The 22430-nt window shown below is 44.4% G+C and overlaps 1 protein-coding gene across 1 annotated transcript in view; it reads right to left on the bottom strand.

Moving 5' to 3' along the window:
• Positions 1–3554: 3554 nt before the first annotated feature.
• LOC130120969 (sodium-driven chloride bicarbonate exchanger-like) overlaps positions 3555–22430 on the bottom strand; it is a 66366-nt gene continuing 47490 nt past the window's right edge. The window contains exons 17-33 of the mRNA XM_056289797.1: positions 22282–22369; positions 18527–18673; positions 18250–18353; positions 12329–12503; positions 12058–12191; positions 11035–11280; positions 10754–10859; positions 10190–10351; positions 9111–9224; positions 8714–8875; positions 8325–8576; positions 7605–7673; positions 6967–7140; positions 5346–5468; positions 4468–4529; positions 3778–3894; positions 3555–3622 (exon numbers count right to left, since the gene is read on the bottom strand). Coding sequence (XP_056145772.1) covers positions 3816–3894; positions 4468–4529; positions 5346–5468; positions 6967–7140; positions 7605–7673; positions 8325–8576; positions 8714–8875; positions 9111–9224; positions 10190–10351; positions 10754–10859; positions 11035–11280; positions 12058–12191; positions 12329–12503; positions 18250–18353; positions 18527–18673; positions 22282–22369 — 2197 coding nt within the window. The 3' untranslated portion in view covers positions 3555–3622; positions 3778–3815. The remainder of the gene's footprint in view (positions 3623–3777; positions 3895–4467; positions 4530–5345; positions 5469–6966; positions 7141–7604; positions 7674–8324; positions 8577–8713; positions 8876–9110; positions 9225–10189; positions 10352–10753; positions 10860–11034; positions 11281–12057; positions 12192–12328; positions 12504–18249; positions 18354–18526; positions 18674–22281; positions 22370–22430) is intronic.

The following is a 22430-nucleotide window of genomic DNA, read 5'->3' as shown; positions in this document are numbered from 1 at the left end:
GCAGCTTTTACGTCACGCAGTAAGGGGTCTGATTTCCCCCGTGAATGGACTCTTCTAGAACTCCCCCCCGTGGATACACTCTTCTAGAACGTCCACCCCCCGTGGACGGACTCTTCTAGAACACCCCCCCAGAATTGACTCTTCTAGACCCCCCGTGGATGACTCTTCTAGAACCCCCGTGATACACTCTTCTAGAACGCCCCCCCCGTGGATGAACTCTTCTAGTACAGCCCCCCGAAATGACTATTCTAGAACGCCCCCCCCGCGGCTGACTCTTCTAGAACCCCCCCCGAATTGACTCTTCTAGAACGCCCCCCGTGGATGGACTCTTCTAGAAATCCCCCCCTCGAATTGACTCTTCTAGAACTCCCCCCCCCGTGGATGGACTCTTCTAGAAACGTTCTACAAAAGAGACTCAACACGGATGTTGAAATAGATATGTTTGACGTAATGCTGTTTTAGTAACGATAAGATATAAATAACATGCTGTATATCATACAACATGATGAGGTTTTTGGAAAATTCCATATCCATAAGAACAAAAGGTCAGGAACTAAGCCAAAATCCCTGCACTTTATTAATGAATTTAAACAATATAGCACCACCTTATTTAATGTTAAAAACAAAAAAGCTATCAAGACTTAAATTACTAGGCGAATTTAATATGCCGCATATAACAGAAACTCTGGCACCGTAAAACGTCATCTTTTTTTTCCCTTTTCAAATTTCCTTGGGGGGAGGGGGTCTCTGGGGAAACTATTATGGGCAATACTTCCGGTGTTCGGCGGAAGCAGTGTCACAGACCGGCGGCAGATTTGGCTTAAGTGTTAGCTGTTGCTGTTCGTGTTTGATAAGAAGATGATAAAAGCTGATGACCCACATTTAATAACAAGTCGTCATTAAATGTGGGGGGGGGGGGCAACACGTGCTGCTCGCGGCTGTAGGGGTAACAGGGACAAGGGACACAACAAGCCCGCCTACAGACATTTATTAAGGAACATACACGTTAACAAGAGGTACATAGATGATGAAACAGCATTTTAAAGGGGCTTCGGGGTGGGGTTCACACCAACATACTAGTGACAGTAAGAGAAACAAGTCGTGTTTAATGCGGCTAAATGTCTTCATACTGGAGCCTCCTAATGTGTATTGCAACACTAAACATTGCACGAGACGACAACACTTTAAATGCACACGCGATGCACTGAAGTTAAGCTACAAAACAGATATCTCAGAAGCTGAGGCAAATATGATTTTTGTAAATTACTCGTACGTTTTACTCTAGAAAATGAACACAGCTGAATGACTTATATAAATATAACCTTCTCTGACATTCTAGTAAAAGTGCTATTTATTTGGTTTCAAAGTATGTATGTTGCCCTTTTGTATGTATTGGTATTGAGTTTGTGTTCTAGCATACCTAAAATCATTTAATTATTAAATGAAATAATTACATTATACAACTAGGATGCAAAATGTTTGAAATAGTCGATTCTCAAAAATAATAGGCAGTGCAAGCATTTAGTGCAATACGAGCAGGTGGGGGGGGAGCCTGGAGCGGTGGAGGTGTGCGCTGGAGAGAAGAGGTATGAAAGTCAGTATGCATGAATGAGAGGGAGGACCGTGGAATGGTGAGGATGAAAGGAGCGGAGGTGACGAAGGTGGCTGAGTTTAAATTACTTGGGGTCAACTGTCCAAAGTAACGGGGAGTGCAGAAGAGAGGTGGAGAAGAGAGTGCAGGCAGGGTGGAGTGGGTGGAGAAGAGAGTGCAGGCAGGGTGGAGTGGGTGGAGAAGAGAGTGCAGGCAGGGTGGAGTGGGTGGAGAAGAGAGTGCAGGCAGGGTGGAGTGGGTGGAAAAGAGAGTGCAGGCAGGGTGGAGTGGGTGGAGAAGAGAGTGCAGGCAGGGTGGAGTGGGTGGAGAAGAGTGTCAGGAGTGATGTGTGACATAAGGGTACCAGCAAGAGTTAAAGGGAAGGTTTACAAGATGGTTGTGAGACCAGCTATGTTGTATGGTTTGGAGACAGTGGTGCTGATGAAAAGACAGGAGGCGGAGCTGGAGGTGGCAGAGGTGAAGATAAGATTTTCATTGGGGGTGACGAAGAAGGACAGGATTAGGAACGAGTGTATTAGAGCAGCATTTCCCAACCCAGTCTTCAAGGAACACCTATCCTGCAGATTTTCATTGTAACCCTGCATAGGTAGCCCTGCTTGTACTTACTCAACCAATCATCTCACGGCACTTAATTATGCAAGGTGTGCAACATCTGACATAATTCATTGCGGAGTGGTTGAATAACTACAAACAGGTACTTATTCAGGATTGCAAAGGACTGGGTTGGGAAACACTGTATTAGAGGGACAGCTCAGGTTGGACGGTTTGGAGACAAAGCAAGAGAGGCAAGATGGAGATGGTTTGGACATGTGTGGAGGAGAGATGCTGGGTATACTGGGAGAAGGATGCTGAATATGGAGCTGCCAGGGAAGAGGAGAAGAGGAAGGCCAAAGAGGAGGTTTATGGATGTGGTGAGGGAGGACCTGCAGGTGGCTGGTGTGACAGAGGAAGATGCAGAGGACAGGAAGAGATGGAAATGGATGATCTGCTGTGGCGCCCCCTAACGGGAGCAGCCAGAAGTAGCAGTAGTAGTAGTAGTAGTAGCAAGCATTTAGTTGACTTCATAATATGTGAAATTCTTCTCATACTACATCAGATTTTCCAAAAATAAAGTTATCTATGCTTACCCAATTTGAACGATTAAATTGAAAATATGAAATTGAATGCAATGATTCATTTCCATAATATATTCAAACATGAAGGTTTTCTGGTGAGCTTGAGCAACCTTGGTGTGCCGGCGGCTATGGATCAACACAACAATTCCCCGGTTGTTACCAGCAGTGTTGAGAAGCCTTAATATTCAAGCAGACGTGTTTGAGTGCAAGTAGGTGCCAGCATAGGTACTGACATAATGACTTTTGCAAATACAAATATAAACAAAATACGTACAGATTTAAAAACAAAAATAGCTTGAAAATTATTTCTATGCATGAGGGGAAGTAAAATCAACATTCCTTTAATAACACATTCAGAGAAATTCTGCTTTCCATTATTGTGCTTGTATAATAGAACATTAGAAACACAAGAAAGTAAAAAAAAAAAAGTACTGTAGGTTTTATCAGTTGATAAAGAGGCAAAATATTTTGGACACATCAAATAAATATGGCTATTTCATCTAAAACACAGAGTTAGTGGACAACAGTTCTACATTTCAGTACGTAACACAGATTTAAGAACATGGTGGAAAGGACGACACCAAAGACTACCCTGTCCAAATGACCCTCTCCATCCTGTCCCCCATCTTCTTCTTCTTCTTCTTCTTCTGCCGTTTGCCTCACATCATTGCGCTGTGGTTCTTAAGGTGGGAAGCCAGTATTTTTTCATTTTCCAGTCGGGAAGGTGTTACTGAAGATAACGGTGATGAATATGACGGCAGGTCAAGACCTCATGCAAGTTGCTGATGCACATCTCTCAGCACACGGGAGGTGGTGGAGTACTACGTCTGGAGGCTGCGTCTTGTTAACTTGTTAAGTCCTTTTCTTTGATTTCATCCTTGCTCGCCATGCGTCCCTGTTTGTGGACACCCAGAGGCAGGATTTTGCAGTTTGATTCGTGAATAAACCACATACTGAGAAAGAGTTAGACTGTGGAGGGGTTTTCAGTAGGTGTAGGGTAATGAGTTGTGTATGTAATGTTCAACGTAGTGCGACTGGATAAATTCCTACCATAACTTCAAAGGGTCCTGTTTATTTCTGGAGCTGTCTCAGTTGTTGACATTCCATGTATTCCCAAAAGAACCCTTGGACATTTCATCTGTGATGTTGATAATGGGTGTAACCCCTCTGTAAAACAAAAACAAAAAACCCAGCCATAACAAAATTAAACAGGCCGATAACAACTTCTTTCTTTATGCAACCAAAGAGACAGGGTTTGCACTTTGTAGCTATAGAATGTGAACTGTGCACATGCACTGTGTACAGTTCACATTCATGTAGCATGTTATGCATGTAAAACTGACATAAGACTTTTTTCTTTTATTTTTTTACTACTTTATTAATCCCCGTGGGGAAATTCTTTCTCTGCATTTAACCCATCCTAGCTGTATAGCGAGGAGCAGTGGGAAGCCGCCGTGCTGCGCCCAGGGACCAACTCCAGTTGGTCTTGCCATGCCTCGGCCAGGGACACAGACAGCAGCATTAACCCTAACATGCACATCTTTCTGATGGTGGGGGAAACCGGAGCACCCGGAGAAATCCCACCACAGACACGGGGAGAACATGCAAACTCCACACAGAAAGGAGCTGGGATGACCCCCAAGGTTGGATAACCCCAGGGTTCGAACCCAGCACCCTTCTTGCTGTGAGACGACAGTGTTAACCGCCAGACATGGTAAAATAGAGTGATTATTAACTTACTCGTAGCCCTGTAGTGGCACTTGCACTACTTGTTCATCTTCCGCCAAAATACTCTGTTCTTCCTCCTGATGAATGAGTGAAACACAGTTTAAGCCGATGGGAACATTAGCCAAAAGTAGATGAAATGCATGCTGCTGTAAATAGCAGATGGGGATACAAAGTGGGTGGCGAGGCTAAGCATGCATGTAAAGTGCACACTGTCTTCCTGTTTCACTCTCACCCAAAAGTATGCTAACGTATATATTTTTAGATTCTTGGTGAACCAAATCTAAACATCTAGTTTGTGGTTTTGGTAGCCGGTCATATCATTAGCCAAATAGACTTGTGCTTTTTTTTTTTTAAATGAAAGAACTTTATGATATTTACAGGCTGGAAATGTTACTATGCATCCATCCATCCATTATCCAAACCACTTATCCTGCTCTCAGGGTCGCGGAGATGCTGGAGCCTATCTCAGCAGTCATTGGGCGGCAGGCGGGGAGACACCCTGGACAGGCCGCCGGGCCATCACAGGGGGCACACACACACACACACATACACACACACTCACACCTAGGGACAATTTAGTACAGCCGATTCACCTGACCTACATGTCTTTGCACTGTGGGAGGAAACCCACACAGACACGGGGAGAACAAGCAAACTCCACACAGAGGAGGACCCAAGACGACCCCCTCAAGGTTGGACTACCCTGGGGCTCGAACCCAGGACCTTCTTGCTGTGTGGTGACCATGCTAACCACTGCACCACCCAAATGTTACTACATGTGGAACAATATCTACACCTCACAGGTTTACAAGTTGTCAGTGTGCATCTAGAGGCAGTAGCAACCACGTCTGCAGCTGAACTAAAGGTCACACAATATGAGAGAAATGTACCTCTTCATCAGCATCCTCAAGTTTCTTTTTCTTGCTCTCTGGCATTAGGTCATCCAGCCAGCTCAGCTCTCTCTTGGTAAAGATACAGTCCATCAGCTTTCTGATGAAAACCAGAGCCAACACCTGCAAGATTCAAACAGCTCATCTGCACCTGCACCATCATGCACAGCCCAATAAACAGTCATATAGCCTACACATAAGATACTAAACTACTGTTTCTGTGCGCCATCTCAATAACATGTATAGTAGTTGTACGAATATTCAGACGGTTAATAGCTGAAAGGGAAATCTATTTTTTCTTCTATCGTTTATCAACTTGACTTTTTTTGTTGCGAGAACACAAAGACGATAAAGCACTTTTAATCTTTTCCCATGAACCATATGGTTAAAAGAAGCCATTCAACCTTCCAATTAAAGAGGCCTTCCTTGCCAAAATGTTTGGATTGGATTGAGTTGTCGCTGTGCCACTTCGACTAACTCCAAATTTATCACGTTTTAACATCCATCCATTATCCAGACCGCTTATCCTGCTCTCAGGGTCGCGGGGATGCTGGAGCCTATCCCTGTAGTTATTGGGCGGCAGGCAGGGAGAAACCCTGGACAGGGCACCAGGCCATCACAGAGCCAACACACACACACACACACACACACACACACACACACCTAGGCAAAATTTAGTATGGCTGATTCACCTGACCTACATGTCTTTGGACTGTGGGAGGAAACCCACACAAACACGGGGAGAACATGCAAACTCCACACAGAGGACGACCCCCAAGGTTGGACTACCCCAGGGCTCGAACCCAGGACCTTCTTGCTGTGAGGCGCCCATGCTAACCACACTGCTCCACCGTGCCACCCCAGATAGCCCTTGCCAGTCATTTATCCCTACAATCCAGGAGAGCTGGTGGAACGGACACCTCCTATCAGAAAAAAGCCAACACGACTCACAATGTTTTAACATTTTGGGGTTAAAAAGAATCTTTGGGAAAATATGGATGTGACCATAATCCTAATTAATGGCTGTTGTTCTACACAGACACAAAAGGTTTGTTTTTGAAATGCTAATAAGTTAGAAGAACATACTTTTCTTTTTTTTTTTGGTAGATTAAGGCTGGATTTTTTTTTGTGGTCCCCCCTCAATTGTATCCGGCCAATTATCCCACTCTTCTGAGCCATCCCGGTCACTGTTCCACCCCCTCTACTGATCCAGGGAGGGCTGCAGACTACCACATGCCTCCTTCCATACATGTGGAGTCGCCAGCCGCTTCCTTTCACCTGACAGTGAGGCGTTTCACCAGGGGTGCACATGGGAGGATCAAGCTATTCCCCCCAGTTCCCCCTCCCACCGAACAGGCGCCCCGACCGACCAGAGGAGGCACTAGTACAGAAACCAGGACACATACCCACATCCGTCTTCCCACCTGCAGACATGGCCAATTGTATCTGTAGGGACGCCTGACCAAGCCGGAGGTAACACGGGGATTTGAAGCGGTGATCCCCGTGTTGGTAGGCAACGGAATAGACTGCCACGCCACCTGGACGCCCATTAAGGCTGGATTTTATCCAGATATTGTGAAACTGTGCCAAAAGATCCCAAGAATGACCACTGTTTTCTCACCATCATGGGAAAGACAATGGCAGCCCTGGACGTCTTGATAGCCCAGAGCAGGACCAAACAGCTGAGCTGGATGATGGTGAAGAGGTGCACCTTCCTCAGAGGTACGTGGCGCAGGTAGATAAAGTCTGGCTGGTGCTTGGCTGGCATCCCAAACAACCTTAGACGGTCAAAGAACTGGAGAAAAGGCATACGAAACTATCACGAAGCCTTCCTTCCACCATTTGGGGGAAAAAAAAGTTGCACCTGTTCTAAACAAAATGATTGGTAGCTCAAAATTTTAAACAAATTATGGTGGATTTGAAGGGAATTTGAGTGGATAGTAGTAGACAATATGAGGCCCAGGTTGACGGAATAATATCCCTTGAATGATGAACATCTTGTAATGATTTTTTTTTCAAACAAGGACATTTTACACTGTCTTTATTCAGCACTTTCCAAAAGCAACGTTACAAAGTGCTTCACGGCTGACAAAGCAAAACGTTAAAAGAATGATGGAAGAAATGCATTAATGCACCATAAAGGTATCAAGACTGATAAAATATGGCAATGTAAAACACATCAAAACTGACAAAAGCCCTCGCTTGCTCTTTTGCATATCCTCGTAATGTTAAAAACATGTTGAGGTACTGCGAGTTTACCTGTATGCCTCTGAGGGAAGATGCTCCCATGTAGAGGAATACGCCATACAACACAGGCATGGGAATGAGCTGGAGGACAAAAAGCAATTATCAAGCACACTTTAGCAAACCAAAAAAAATCATAAGGTCTATGATTTATCATTATAAGCAGTGTCACTCAAAAAACTGACATGTCAAATGGCTCCATGCAACTGTGTTAAGTAGCATAATAAGCATAGTAGGTTATAAAGTTATATTTGTATATAATATAATATATAAGCAATATAATATATATAAGTATAAGCTATTAATTATTCATCCATAACATTTAAATCAATCCAACATTTCATTTTTTTGAGTTTAACAGTTTTACTAATCATTTATCAGTATTATTCATTGTTATATCAGTATTATTATTTATTATCAGTATTATTCATTATTATACCAGCATTAATTATTATTTATTGTCAGTATTATTTTATTATCAGTAGAAACGGTCTATGACTTCACAGTATTAATGACCTACTGTAATAAAAATTTTCGATAAAAACTCCACCTGAGTACAAAAGGTGACACTTGCATGAAAAATTGAAAAATACTAAATTTTAGCATCATATAATTGCACTATATGCCACGTTCCACCCATCTGTTTGCCAATATGGATGAGGGAGGCTAACCGTCCAAGAATTGACGAGGAAAAACCAAACAAATACTGAATGTGTGTGTGTGTGTGTGTGTGACCTTGAGAACAGAGGTCATGAAGACAGAGGAGCCCATGAGAGTGAAGATCATGAGGCCGGTGAAGCGTTGCTCTCTGATGCCGAGGAACTTGGGCTGCTCGCCGGGGGCCGAGCACTCAGACTCCAGCTTCAGGCTGTTGACGTGGGAGATGGAGAGGACGGTGGCTGCCACGAACCAGGGCAGCCCCATCACAGAGCACAGGCCAAGCATCAACCCAACCATGAACAGATCCAGGTGGTACCCACAGCCTTTCTGAATGAGGAAACACCAAAGAAAAATTCAAGTTAAAATTGGCGATATTTTGCAGCAGTGCAAAATTTGCCTCATCTGTCGCTCTACGAGTCGCTTTTGGTTCAGCTTATACTGGATACCAAGTCTGACTGAAATACCTTGAGCTTGTGCTCCTTCCTGTTGATGATTACAGCGGTGATCTGTTGGTCCATGAAGATAAGGATGGTGCAAAGCAGAGCTGGGATGACCGATATAACTGCCGTCCACCAGGGGTTTGGGCCCAGTGGGTTGATGAACCAACCACGATCATCTCTGGTGGGCTGTGAATGCATGATTTGGTTGTTTTTTTTGTGTGTGAACGTGATTTTGAGATTTAATTGGCAAAATACAGAGGAACATTAAGTACACACAGCTTTCAGATAAAATTTACATTTTACTCGGCAGTGTGTGTGATATGCCCTCGACTCTTCACTTCATAATTCATCCAGAGCCAGTTTAGATTTGATTGAGTCTGACAATGATTTGTGCAGTTACTCATTTTACAACCCAACCCACCTTAAACACACTGGGAACCTGAAGTTTTGGAGAAGGGACTCCCAGGGCATAGTCTATCGCGACCATGGTGAAGATGGTGATGAAGACAGCAAAGTCACTGATGATAGACCTTACCTGGGAGACACGATGCAACGATTATAAACGTCCTCGAGATTGTCAACATCATGATGATGAACGTCAAATGCTGACGCACTAGCCTGGCAACCAGACAAATCTGCAAGCTCATGTTTTATTTTCTCTGACAGATGCATTTGCAAATTGATCTGGCAATGTCAGGCTACTGACACACATCCCAGATAGCAAAATTGCTGTGGTCCGGACCCGTCCCACACCTGACACTTCATCCAGCCCACACACTACGTGGAACGATGGCACTTGGGCGGTCCACTCCTGTTTGTCAGATCTGGGTCAGAACCAAGCCATAGCAATGCCACATATTTGCCAAAGGTGGCCCATATTTGTTTTGTGATATTTGGGCCATATTCACCATTTACCACACGGGCCACTTCAGGGTCACATCCAGATTATATGTTGCCAAGAGCACCGCATATTTGCCAAAAAAGGCCCACATCTGATTTGGCATATTTGGGTCATATTTGCTATTATACATGTGGGCCACTTCAGGCTCACATCCATTTTGTCAGGGCCTTCTTCTGGCCCTGCATGTGGCCCACATCCGGATGCTATCTGCAAGGCTCAGCGTTTTTGGTTTTTACCAATTTTCACTGAAAAATACCGAAATTTTTCACCCGTATTTTATCTTTCCGTGGATCCAAAAGTTGTTCCTTTTTGCATGAGGTTATGTAACAGTGTCCTCTTGTTGCGAAATTCGGCATGCTGGATGGCTTTGAAAGACAAAAACCGAAAACGCTGAGCCTTGGCTATCTGGGAAGCATTACAAAGAAAAGAAATTCCATCCTCCAATAAACATACAGTACTGACATAAGACCACTGGAGTGCACTGCTGCACTACATTTACAACTTGAGCCCAGACTACATCGTCGTACGATGGCACATCATGCAAAGGGATCATAATACAAGTACATGGGGGTCATAACACATACGACGCGATGCAATACCTTTGTGGGAAAGTAAGTGCTGAACTTGAAATCCTTGAGGAATGCGGACATGAGGACAGTAGAAAAGAAGAGCACCACACACCAGAAGAGAACGTCAGGGACGTAGGGTCCGTGAGGGCCACAGGCGCTGCCCACAAACTCCCCCCGCTTCTCAATGCAGTCCTGTAACGAGATATGGAGGGGCAGGATTAGGTCCACCTAACTGACAGTGGGATTAGTATTACACCACTGCCAGCGGCCTTTAGGTTAGCAGACGGTTTAAGAGCATCCCCGTCTACAAAAAAAAAACTTAACTGAGTACAAAAAAATAGGCTTTTATGGTGATTTGGCATGAGTAATCCAATATAATCCAGCCCACATGTCCTTAATCTCCTCCCTTGGGCCTACTCCATCTGGAAGAGCATGCCACTTTAAGGGGAACAACCTAAATGTGCTTTTTTTCTGTCTGTCTTTGTTTAAGCGAAAAACTTCTGCCTATTCTGTGTGAAGAAATAAATCCTCCATGACAAACAAATTCTTTCCTTTCCTTTTTTTTTTTTTAATCAAAAGTAATCTGTGCAATACCTTGACCTCTAACGCCTCCCAGTAGATTTCAGTAGCAGTGACATTGTTGATCTCCCAAAACCTCAGTGTGACATTGCTGGGGTCAGGAGGCTCAACACATGAACATCTGTAGGGGCACACAGACATCTGTGTCACGAAAAAAACATCCCTCATCTGTCAGGGATTTACCTTCCAAGAAATGCATTTAGCACTTAATTATTAGTTCCCAATTACCACACTAAAATCTAGCTGAGCAAATGCATCTCTAAATTGTCCTAATTTCTGTGTGAGCATCCACATACGAGTACAGGGACAGCTTGTCCAGGTTGTTGTTCTTGTTGAAGGGGTAGTGCTCTCCCAGGTGCATGAGCTTCTCCAGGGCTTCATAGATGAAGATGATGCAGATGAGCGAGGCGAAGGCCTCCTCTGTAAAACGTGTGATGTAACAGACCAGGGAACTGGCATCTGTGGCCACCAGCAAAATACAAAGGAAGGCCGTCCAGAGACCAATGCATGTTCTCAGGGAGAGATAGGACAATCCATACTCCCTGTGTGGTGACGTAAGAGAAAATAAAAGATAAAGATCACAGGGGATCATAGCCATATTAAATTATGACATCTATGGATTGTTTAATTTCAGGTAGATATGTTTAATGCAGTGGGGATTGGGAGACTGCCATTATCACAAAGTAATGTATTGGTCTTTTTTTTTTTTTTGTCAACTTAATCAGAACATTAAATGGTTAGAATTGAGCCGGATGCTGAGAGAGATGATCCACTGGTTTCCACTGAATTTGCCCCACAGCAGGCCAATAACATTCAGACAATCTAATCGCATGGCTTGTGGGCCTGTACGTTCACTAACTGTAGTGGGGGAATGTAACGGCAATGCACCTAAGAATGCTTCATTTATTTATTCTATTCTTTTAACTTCTATGAATTTTTGCCCTTGGCCTAAAGCTCGTGTGAGTCTGCATGCAGGGCCACATGAGGGTGACAGTGTGCATCTCTTGCCCATGTACAGAGCTGTCTATTGTCTCTGACATAATGATGATTGCCACTTGTCTGTGAGTTTGTGTATGGTCTGGGTAGATTGTAAAAACTAAATTGCCCTTCTGGGATAAATAAAGTTGTCTGAATCTGAATGTGAAAAACAGATTATGACCAATGCTAAACATACAGATGAAATGAACTGCATACACACAACATATGCACAGGGGTTTGAATGAGCTGTATGTCATTTACCATAATGATTCAATGAAATGATTAAAAAACATTGTGATTGAGAAATGTACAGAGTGGGATACTGAAAAACATGCACGTACTTGCAGAATTTGAACAATATCTTCTCAAAGACAAGCACGGGCCCTGTGCTGCCGAGGATGGTGAGGGGCTGCCCAGCGAACAGCGAATAAGCGATCCCTGTCATCGAAGCCCCAAACAGTGACTCAATTGCACTCTGGACAGGGAGAGGAGATAGGGAGTGTCAATAATTACAAGTTGCCTTAAAAATGTTTACCTGAAAACCAGGGTTATCACTGTATTGGAAGTTGGCTGTGAGCACAGTGAGTGTTTGGGACAGCGCCGCAGCCTTACTATTCGTCCCTCGGTTGCCTCCCCCAGTAGTCCTCCAAAAGTGATGACCGGAGACATGCAGGCGCAGTACAGGAACAGAAAGGAGGCTAGGCATTGCAAACTAAATGCATCCGTATAGTCAGACAGATAGTGAGGTGCTTTGCGCTTGATATCAAGGATGAGACCGCCAAATAACCTGCAAACATAAAATACAGAGTTTTATAATCACGCTCATGCCATCGTAACAACTGTTGTCATTTCCATACCGGTAAATGAATCAGAAATCAGACACACTTTCTCATTTCATTTCATTTTATGTACTTGCGCACATGAAATGAAATGAAACATAATTTCCCTCAACCCACAGCAGTGCAACACAAAGACAAAAAACATCCAAAAACTACAAGAACACATATATCCAAACTAACACATATATCCAAACTAACACATATATCCAAACTAACACATATATCCAAACTAACACATATATCCAAACTAAAAAAATAAAATAAAATCACTGTCCAGGAGAACGAGCGCCAGCCAGGATGACTGTTGGAACTGCCGGTCTGCATGGGCAAGCAGTTAGCTTAGCCCACCACTTCCGCGTCCTGTCAGACTGCCCCCGGTGTTTCCTCTTCGGGCGCAGCTCCGGGCAGGGCCGTGGTCCCTGGGCCCACTAGATGCAGCAGACCAAGCTCTCCCAGCTGATCCAGCGCCAGCTCTCCCAGCCATCAAATGAAGACAAATGGTACCGGCTCAGCTCGACTCGACTCGCTTCTGTGTCATTTTCCATGACCGTAACAGTATCCCCTCAGTTTAGTTGGTCGTCATAGCGACGCCTGGTTTTCAATTTCAAAATATACTGTTAACTTATCTCCGCTTCGGTATTTAAAAATGCCGGGTGATGTCCCATGCGTTCATTGATGATGCAATGACGCGTTTCTCTGACTAATCGGAGGTCTGCATTGATTTTGGTACCCGCTCCAATTTTTTTGGAACCTCGACAAAGCTGGTACCAGAAAAGTGGTCCAGTTACCAAAATGCCAGTACTTTCCAGTAATAGAAAACGAAGAAAGGGCGAGTCGAGTTGAGCCGGTACCATGTAGTGGGAAAGGGGCACGCAGTCGTGGACAAAGGACTGCATGGTCGGTACCGAGTGAGGCCGCCGCAACCGTGAATTCGCGCCGTCATCACACCGGAAGTGGCAAAACATGTTATTGGTTATACAGTATACTTTGCCATAGTTCTGAGATGGTATTATGAATAGGCTGTAAACTGAAGGCTTTACACAAAGCAGAAAGCTGAGGAATTATATACCTAAAGTGCACTGCGCTTTACCAGCCTCTTTTTAGCGGCGCAATACTACCTCACTGACCCCCGCACAATCATACACAGACACACAATAATCCCACCAAATGCATACACTCTCAAGTGCAACTTCGTACATTCATATTACTGCCACATCCTGTGCATTATGTTTGCAATACTGGTATACACTGCATGTTAACTCATTACTGTTATATACCGCACATTACATAGTGTACATTATGTGTTATCTGTTTACACTGTAAATGGCCATATTTGTCCATATTGTCCATATTTTTTGCCCATATATTTATTCTTTTTGCATGTTACTCTTGCATACTGTACAGTCTGTCACATTATTGGTATGTACTGTATGCTTTGCAAAATTTGTCCATACACTTTACACATATATTTATACTTTCTGCTCATGTTGCATTGTATATACTGCATTTTGTTTGTGGAGAATATTTCATTCTTATCTATTTTCTCTTTGTTCCCTTTCTCTAACTGTTCACCCTCTCATGGCTGCTGTGAATAATTGTTTTTTCCTCAAGGATGAATAAATGTGTACCTTACCTGATCTCATCTTGTGTTAACTTAAAGTCATAAAAGGTTTCAGCTTGTTTACATTCTCAATGACTTTTGAACGATTTCTGTTGCAGTTTTTATGACCAATTTTATCCTCCATTGCAGTCTGCAAGATATATCCAACTGTTGAGTAAGACTTAGCAGGATGGAGCTCGCTGAGGTGGGTTGCTATGGTAACCATTTTATCACTCCAACTATCACTGAGGCTGAAGTAGAGAAAGTTGAACCACAAATAGCCAGCCAGTACCGTTCTTATTACTGGTGCATTCTGCAACATTAGTAGCTAGATGCTGAAGAACGTGAAGGTGAAGAAGGCGTATGAGCTTAAATACTTGGGGTCAACTGCCCAAAGTAACAGGGAGTGCAGAAGAGAGGTGAAGAAGAGAATGCAGGCAGGGTGGAGTGGGTGGAGAAGAGTGTCAGGAGTGATTTGTGACAGAAGGGTACCAGCAAGAGTTAAAGGGAAGGTTTACAAGATGGTAGTGAGACCAGTTATGTTATATGGTTTGGAGACAGTGGCACTGATGAAAAGACAGGAGGTGGAGCTGGAGGTGACAGGGATGAAGATGATAAGATTTTCATTGGGAGTGATGAAGGACAGGATTAGGAACGAGTATATTAGAGGGACAGCTCAGGTTGGAAGGTTTGGAGACAAAGCAAGAGAGTGAAATTGAGATGGTGTGGACATGTGTGGAGGAGAGATGCTGGGTGTATTGGGGGAAGGATGCTGAATATGGAGCTGCCAGGGTAGAGGAAAAGAGGAAGGCCAAACAGGAGGTTTATGGATGTGGTGAGGGAGGACATGCAGGTGGCTGGTGTGACAGAGGAAGATGCAGAGGACAGGAAGAGATGGAAACAGATTATCCGCTGTGGCACCCCCTAACGGGAGCAGCCGAAAGTGGTAGCAGTAGCAGTAGTAGTGGCTAGATATTGACTGACGCTGAATAAAGTTGCGCAACACGGCTTCATCACAGCATCAGAGTCGTTTGTGAGAAAACACCAAGGAAGCAGCTTGGAACAAAACATTTTTATCCAGTAAATGATTTTAAGCTCACAAAAGCATCCCTTAAGTGGAAGGTATGACTGACTGTGTCTATCCAGAAACATTTAAGTGCAGCATCTGCTACGATGGTACTTTTTTTTGTGCAAATATGACATAATAGTAAAGAAATTGATATAATATATTATAACACAAAATAAAACTTATTGCTCATTGCTCAACTGGTTCCCACCGACCTGGGGACTCTAGAGTAAATAACACTCTAGAGTAAATAACTATCATGTTCTAAATAATATCAATACAATAATGAAGGTATATAGTGGCCAGCTGCCTTCTTGCTGTGGTGTAATGAACATACTGTAAAAATGCATCTCTTTGGTAAAATCTTGGTATCAACACTTTTAAAAGCTTGTATATTGATAAGGTTTTTGCATCCTATCAGCAACTTTCAGACAGATTTTCACTTCCAAGGCAACATTTTTTCAGGTATTTACAGGTCTGTAGCTTTGCCCATAACACATTCCCCATGTTTCCAAACCTACCTAATGATTCCACTCTAGATGGTTTTCTGACACCAGTCCCAACCCTGAAAGGCTCAATTTCATATATATACAACCAAATTAATCTTTTACGTCCAGTCATTATACTCTATAAAGACCCTCTGGGAGGAAGATCTGGGGGGGGGGGGTAATACCAGAGGAAGTTTGGGTGAAGATTTTAGAACGTGTACATGGATCATCTATTTGTGCAAGACACGGTCTTATTCACTGTAAAGTGGTACACCGTACTTACTACACTAAGGCTCGGTTGGCTGAGGTCTATGATAGTGTATCACCAGCCTGTGATAGGTGTCAACAATCCCCTGCAAACCTCATACACATGTTTTGGCTTTGCCCATTGCTACAAAATTACTGGACAGAAATGTTCAATACCCTGTCAGAGAAAAGTGGGGGGGGGGGGAAAGAGAACCAAATGCTCTTGGTGCTTTGTTTGGGGTCTCCACCCCATCGCCTTCCCACTCTAAATTAAAAAAAAGCTGTTTTGGCTTTTGTCACCCTACTGGCTAGAAGATTAATCTTGACCAGGTAGACATCAACTGTAGCTCCCTCTTAAACCCACTGGATAAGAGACATCCTCTATCTTCTTAGATTGGAAAAAATCAGATTTTCATTAAGTGGCTCCTCCAATAAATTTGGAAAAATATGGGGTCCCCTCTTTCAATTTGTTCAGAAAATGAATTTCCAATTTATCCCTGATTGAGGCAGCTCTTGTGGTTTAGATGGGTATTAATATTGAGTTTGTTGTGACGTGGGTGATGTGCTGCTGCACTGACTATTGGTGCCTACTATTAACACGGTTTATTGTTGGTTGACTGATGGGGGTATTTTTCTTCTTTTTGTTGTTTGTTTATAGTTGTGTTGTTTGTTTGTTTTCTTGGTTTATGTGGGTTGTTGTGGTGTTTAGCAATGGGTCAATTGTCACTTTTTTGTGGTCTGTCTTTGTAAAGGGAATGTGTACTTTTTACTATTTGTGAATGCTCTGATGACACAGGCGTATATTTTTGCAAATCCCAATAAAATTTGAAAAAGAATTAGTCTCTATGTACAATATACTGAAGTAATGGCAACTCCATAACAGTGTCTTCCCTATGTATATGTAGCGAATTCAGGGGGCAGCCGGAAATCCGCCGCAGCCGGGACACGAACCCGGGTGGCCTGCATCAAGGGCGACTGTGCTAACCAGTCAACTAAAGGGTCCAACCCATCAGCCAAGGGCTAGCGAGTCTATTCATCTGTGATCGTTACTCTACCCCTCTCCTTCGGGAAGCACGTCCCTGTGCTTCAGCATAGCTCCCTCCCCAGATAGCATCCAGATGTGGGCCACTTCAGGTAATGATGCGGCACTGATGGCCTTCTTCTGGCCCTGACAAAATGGATGTGAGTCTGAAGTGGCCCACATGTATAGTAGCAAATATGGCCCAAATATGCCAAATCAAGTGTGGGCCTTTTTTGGGCAAAAATGTGGTGCTCTCGGCAACATGTAATCTGGATGTAACCCTGCAGTGGCCCGTGGGGTAAATGGTGAATATGGCCCAAACATCACAAAACAAATAATAATGATAATAGTAATAATAATAAATCCATCTTATATAGGGCTTTTCTAACACTCAAAGTCGCTTTGGCAAATATGTGGCACATGTGGCATTAATACGGCTTGGTTCTGGCCCAGATCTGGCAAACAGGAGCAGGCTGTCCAAATGCCATCATTCCACGCGGTATACGGGCCGGATGAAGTGTCGGGCATGGGACGGGTCCGGGCCACAGCAATTTTGCTATCTGGGTCACGCCTCTGGGCGCACACACTTCCGATGGTCTCGCAGACTCACCATCCCACTTCTGACACCAATGTAGCGAATTCAGGGGCAGCCGGGAATCCGCCGGAGCCAGGATGCAAACCCGGGTTGCCCACTGCACTAACCAGTCGACTAAAGTGTCCGACCCGTTAGCCGAGGGCTAGCGAGTCTTGTCATCCGTGGTCATTACATATATTATTTACCTTACTCCACAATGTTGCACTCTTTTTTTTTTTGGTGGGATTTCCCTCCTATTTCTCCCTAATTGTATCCGGCCAATTACCCCACTCTTCTGAGCTGTCCCGGTCACTGCTCCACCCCCTCTGCTGATCCGGGGAGGGATGCAGACTACCACATGGCTCCTCCCATACATGTGGAGTCGCCAGCTGCTTCTTTTCACCTGACAGTGAGGAGTTTCACCAGGGAGACGTAGCACGTGAGAGGATCATGCTATTCCCCCCATTCCCCCTCTCCCCTGAACAGCGCCTCGATCGACCAGAGGAGGCGCTAATGCAGCGACCAGAACACATACCCACATCCGGCTTCCCATCCGCAGACACGGCCAATTGTGTCTGTAGGGACGTCCGACCTAGCCGGAGGTAACACGGGGATTCGAACTGGCGATCCTTGTGTTGGTAGGCAACGGAATAGACCGCTATGCTGCCCCAACATTGCACTCTTCTCAGCTCCGCTCACCTTCCAGTTCGTTGCAGTTCTGGACCTCCATGGCCTCCATGCTCCTCATCCTCTCCTCCGTCTGCTAACCCGTTGGGTACGACAGCGTTTGTCTTCCTCTTTTCCTGTTCAACAAATAATGCAAAACAGTTATAGATCTTCCTTTTATCCTTTTTCGTGTTGGTTAGAATGCAATCAGGTCAATTACATAGATTTAGAAAAACTACTGAGTGATCCATTTAATCTGAGATTAAAAACAAAAGATATGCAAGCAGAGAGAAAGAAAGAGCCAACACACCTGAGAGGGTACGTTTTTCGGTGGCTCTATCCGTATAGATGGGTCCCATTCCCCCGGGGGTAGGACGGTCACTTGATCAAGGAACTCATCAATTCCAGCAATCAGATCATTACGGTCTTTAGCTTTGTAAGCAACATCATGGAAAACCTGGAAATGGTGGAAAGTTGTCCCAACGGTAATCGATGGAAAGACCGGAGATATTCTGACACCTTTTCACATTTTGCAACTGTAATACTTAAAATATTATTGGAACCATAAACCATATATATTAAACGATGGTGGGGTAACTAAATGTCATGATGTGAATTATATTACTTGCTACATGTAGATAGGAATGCTTGTGTAGCCAAGGCCAGCGAGAGGAGATAAGAAGTCTGGAACAGAGAGACCCTCGAGGTAGACACGACATGTCAACACAGGGTGAACCCTCCCCAGCCAAAAGGGGGATAGCTAACAGAGAGGGGGGTTATGCAGACAGAAGGGATAGTGTAGAGAAGTAAAACAAGTCGGGAAGAAAGCTCAAGGCCGTGTGTGACGCACGAACAAGGGAGGTTTAGCACATAAAGAATCTCACACACAAAGAAAGACAGACACATAGGGAGGATTGGCTGTTTGTGTCTCCAGATATCTGTCACAATAATAAACTGCGGAGTTGTCTCCAGAAACGTCTCGACTGTCTCTTCTTCACATTAACGGACTCGGATGAGGGGATAGCGAACGACACCCCGACACAACAGTCTGCACAGTGAAGTGGAGCTCCGGTTCCAGCTCGACCAGACCATGTTGCTGGACTACTGTCGAGCTGTAACCAGTACACAAGAACCGGGGGAGCATCGAGTCATTGACGGGGTGTGTCCGACCCCGGTACGGTAGGTGGCGATATGCCCTCTTTCAGCTGGTGGCTATTGGACCTTCTTCTGGTTGACCTACTGCGTCACATGACAAACGAGTTAGCGAGCCTGTAGGGGCGTCCGGGTGGTGTGGCGGGCTATTGCTACCAACACGGGGATCGCCGGTTCGAATCCCCGCGTCACCTCCGGGTTGGTGGGGCGTTTCTGCAGACACAGCTGGTCGCGGGAAGCCGGATGCGGGTAAGAGTCGGGTAGTTGGCCGGGTAAGAGTCGGGTATTTGGCCGGGTACGATCGGGGAGAAAAATCCCAAAAGTTAGCAGGCCTGTTTGAGGTGGTTCCACTGAAGACGGGTTCGCTCGGGGGTTCTTCTAAATCCCGCTTCGTCCAACCTGTCCGCCACCTTCTTAATAGTTGGCCATTCCGCGTTGTCCTTCCGGATATTCAGCTCCTTCAGCTGACACAACGTCAACTTTGTCTCCTCGTCTGTCCAGAAAGGCCTGGTTCTCGCTCCAGCGCTCGCCATGTTGGTAACTACGCCGTTCCACTTCCGGGTGAAAGACCGCCGCCGCGGGAACTACGGAGCATGCGCAGAACGCCCCGGCCAGTTCGGGGCCCGATCGAAGCGTAACACGTGTCCAACCGCGTCATCTGGGTGCGTTAGTCCCACTTCCAGGCATGCGGTTCGGTACTGTGTCAGTCGGACCAACACGTTCACACGTGTTTTACAAGCCCAGGTTTGGGGGGACCAACACAATACGTCCACTTTTTATCACGTCATGTCGACGTCCTGACGGTACTAGTGTGGTGTGGCTTTACTCACGAACTACACAACTAGATACAACACATCCTCTAGACCAGTGGTTCTCAACCTTTTTGGGGTCCTGGACCCCCTGCGTGTTTTTGATCTACCCTGAGGACCCCTCCACCTGATCTTGGGGGAGGGGGGTTGCAATTTGATAGAAACAGTAGAAACTGCATTTTAAATTGCATTATAGCATTTATTCACTCTTTGGGGCAAAAATAAGAGCTTTCAGTTGTAACTTAGATATAGTTAACAAAACAGAATTCTTATGTAGTAACTTTCAGATATATGTAACTAAACAGAATATGTATTCAGTAACTTTCAGATATATGTAACAAAACAGAATTGTTATGCAGTAACTTTCAGATATATGTAACAAAACAGAATATGTATTCAGTAACTTTCAGATATATGTAACAAAACAGAATATGTATTCAGTAACTTTAAGATATATGTAACTAAACAGAATATGTATTCAGTAACTTTCAGATATATGTAACAAAACAGAATATGTATTCAGTAACTTTCAGATATATGTAACAAAACAGAATATGTATTCAGTAACTTTCAGATATATGTAACAAAACAGAATATGTATTCAGTAACTTTCAGATATATGTAACAAAACAGAATATGTATTCAGTAACTTTCAGATATATGTAACAAAACAGAACATGTATTCAGTAACTTTCAGATATATGTAACAAAACAGAATATGTATTCAGTAACTTTCAGATATATGTAACAAAACAGAATATGTATTCAGTAACTTTCAGATATATGTAACTAAACAGAATATGTATTCAGTAACTTTCAGATATATGTAACAAAACAGAATATGTATTCAGTAACTTTCAGATATAGTTAACAAAACAGAATATGTATTCAGTAACTTTCAGATATATGTAACAACAGAATTTTTATGCAGTAACTTTTAACAATGCAAACGGGAGCGAGATCTCTGATTAAAATACAATAAATTACACTTGTGAAACAGATGTAATTAGAGAAAAAAGTCCTGTTACCCTTTATAGTTTAGGTAGATAAAGGTCTCGGTCACATTTGAGTAAAATAATCCTATTTCTATAAATGTCATAGGATCTTTTTTTTAAAGATATTTTATTTTCACGGACCCCTTGCAATTACACCACGAACCACTAGGGGTCCGCGGACCCCCGGTTGAGAAACACTGTTTTAGATAATTAAGTTAAATGGTTCATGTCATCAAATTAGTTCGGACCGAATGAAGCCCCCCCCCCCGCCCCGGGCTGAACCCATAACATGTTCCTTAGAGAGGACGGGACGCCGGTCTGAACCCCCCTGGAAACAGGGAAACACAGCCCGACTAGTCCCTGAGAGAGCCATGACAGCCTTGAGCTGTGCTCGATGCTGCGAGGCGCCTCATCACTTCAGGAATTTGATGCCATCTGCTGGACTGTGAAATGATGCAAGCTGCCTGGACCCAGCGAAGTGTGCGGCATCCAAATATGGCATTTGTCTGACATTTAAAATGATTTTAAACACATTAGTGAAGAGACAGACGCAGAGACACACAGACACACACACACACACACGGACATCCATCCATCATCCAAACCGCTTATCCTGCTCTCAGGGTGGCGGGGATGCTGGAGCCTGTCCCAGCGGTCATTGGGTGGCTGGCGGGGAGACACCCTGGACAGGCCGCCAGGCCATCACAGAGCACACACACACACACACACACACACACACACACACACACACACACATTCAACACTAGGGAGAATTTAGTACGGCCGAGTCCCCTGACCTCCAGGTCTTTGGACTGTGGGAGGAAACCGGAGCCCCCGGAGGAAACCCACACAGACACGGGGAGAACATGCAAACCCCACACAGACGACGACCCCCAAGGTTGGACTAGCCCGGGGCTCGAACCTTCCTTGCTGAGAGGCAATCTCGCTAACCACTGCACCACCATGCCGCCCACACACACACACACACACACACACACACACACACACAGACAAATAGTCATACTTACATACATATACACACGAGCACATAAATAAGTATAACCCCAGCATGTTAACCAAGTCACAACATTTGTGTTGGTGATTCTTACCTCATCTGTCATAAGTGTTGCCATGGACCTGCCAATCTCGTGATACTGAGGCCCTTTTCCCAGAGGCCCCAAGAGGATGAACAGAAACCTAAAGGTAAAAATAAAAGACAATAAACAGCAGGTTGTCCTGGACAAAAAGAAAGGACCTG

The sequence above is a fragment of the Lampris incognitus genome, chromosome 11 (assembly GCF_029633865.1).
Source record: "Lampris incognitus isolate fLamInc1 chromosome 11, fLamInc1.hap2, whole genome shotgun sequence".
In the NCBI taxonomy this organism is placed as follows: Eukaryota; Metazoa; Chordata; class Actinopteri; order Lampriformes; family Lampridae; genus Lampris; species Lampris incognitus.
This window is presented reverse-complemented; position numbering and strand designations above follow the sequence as displayed.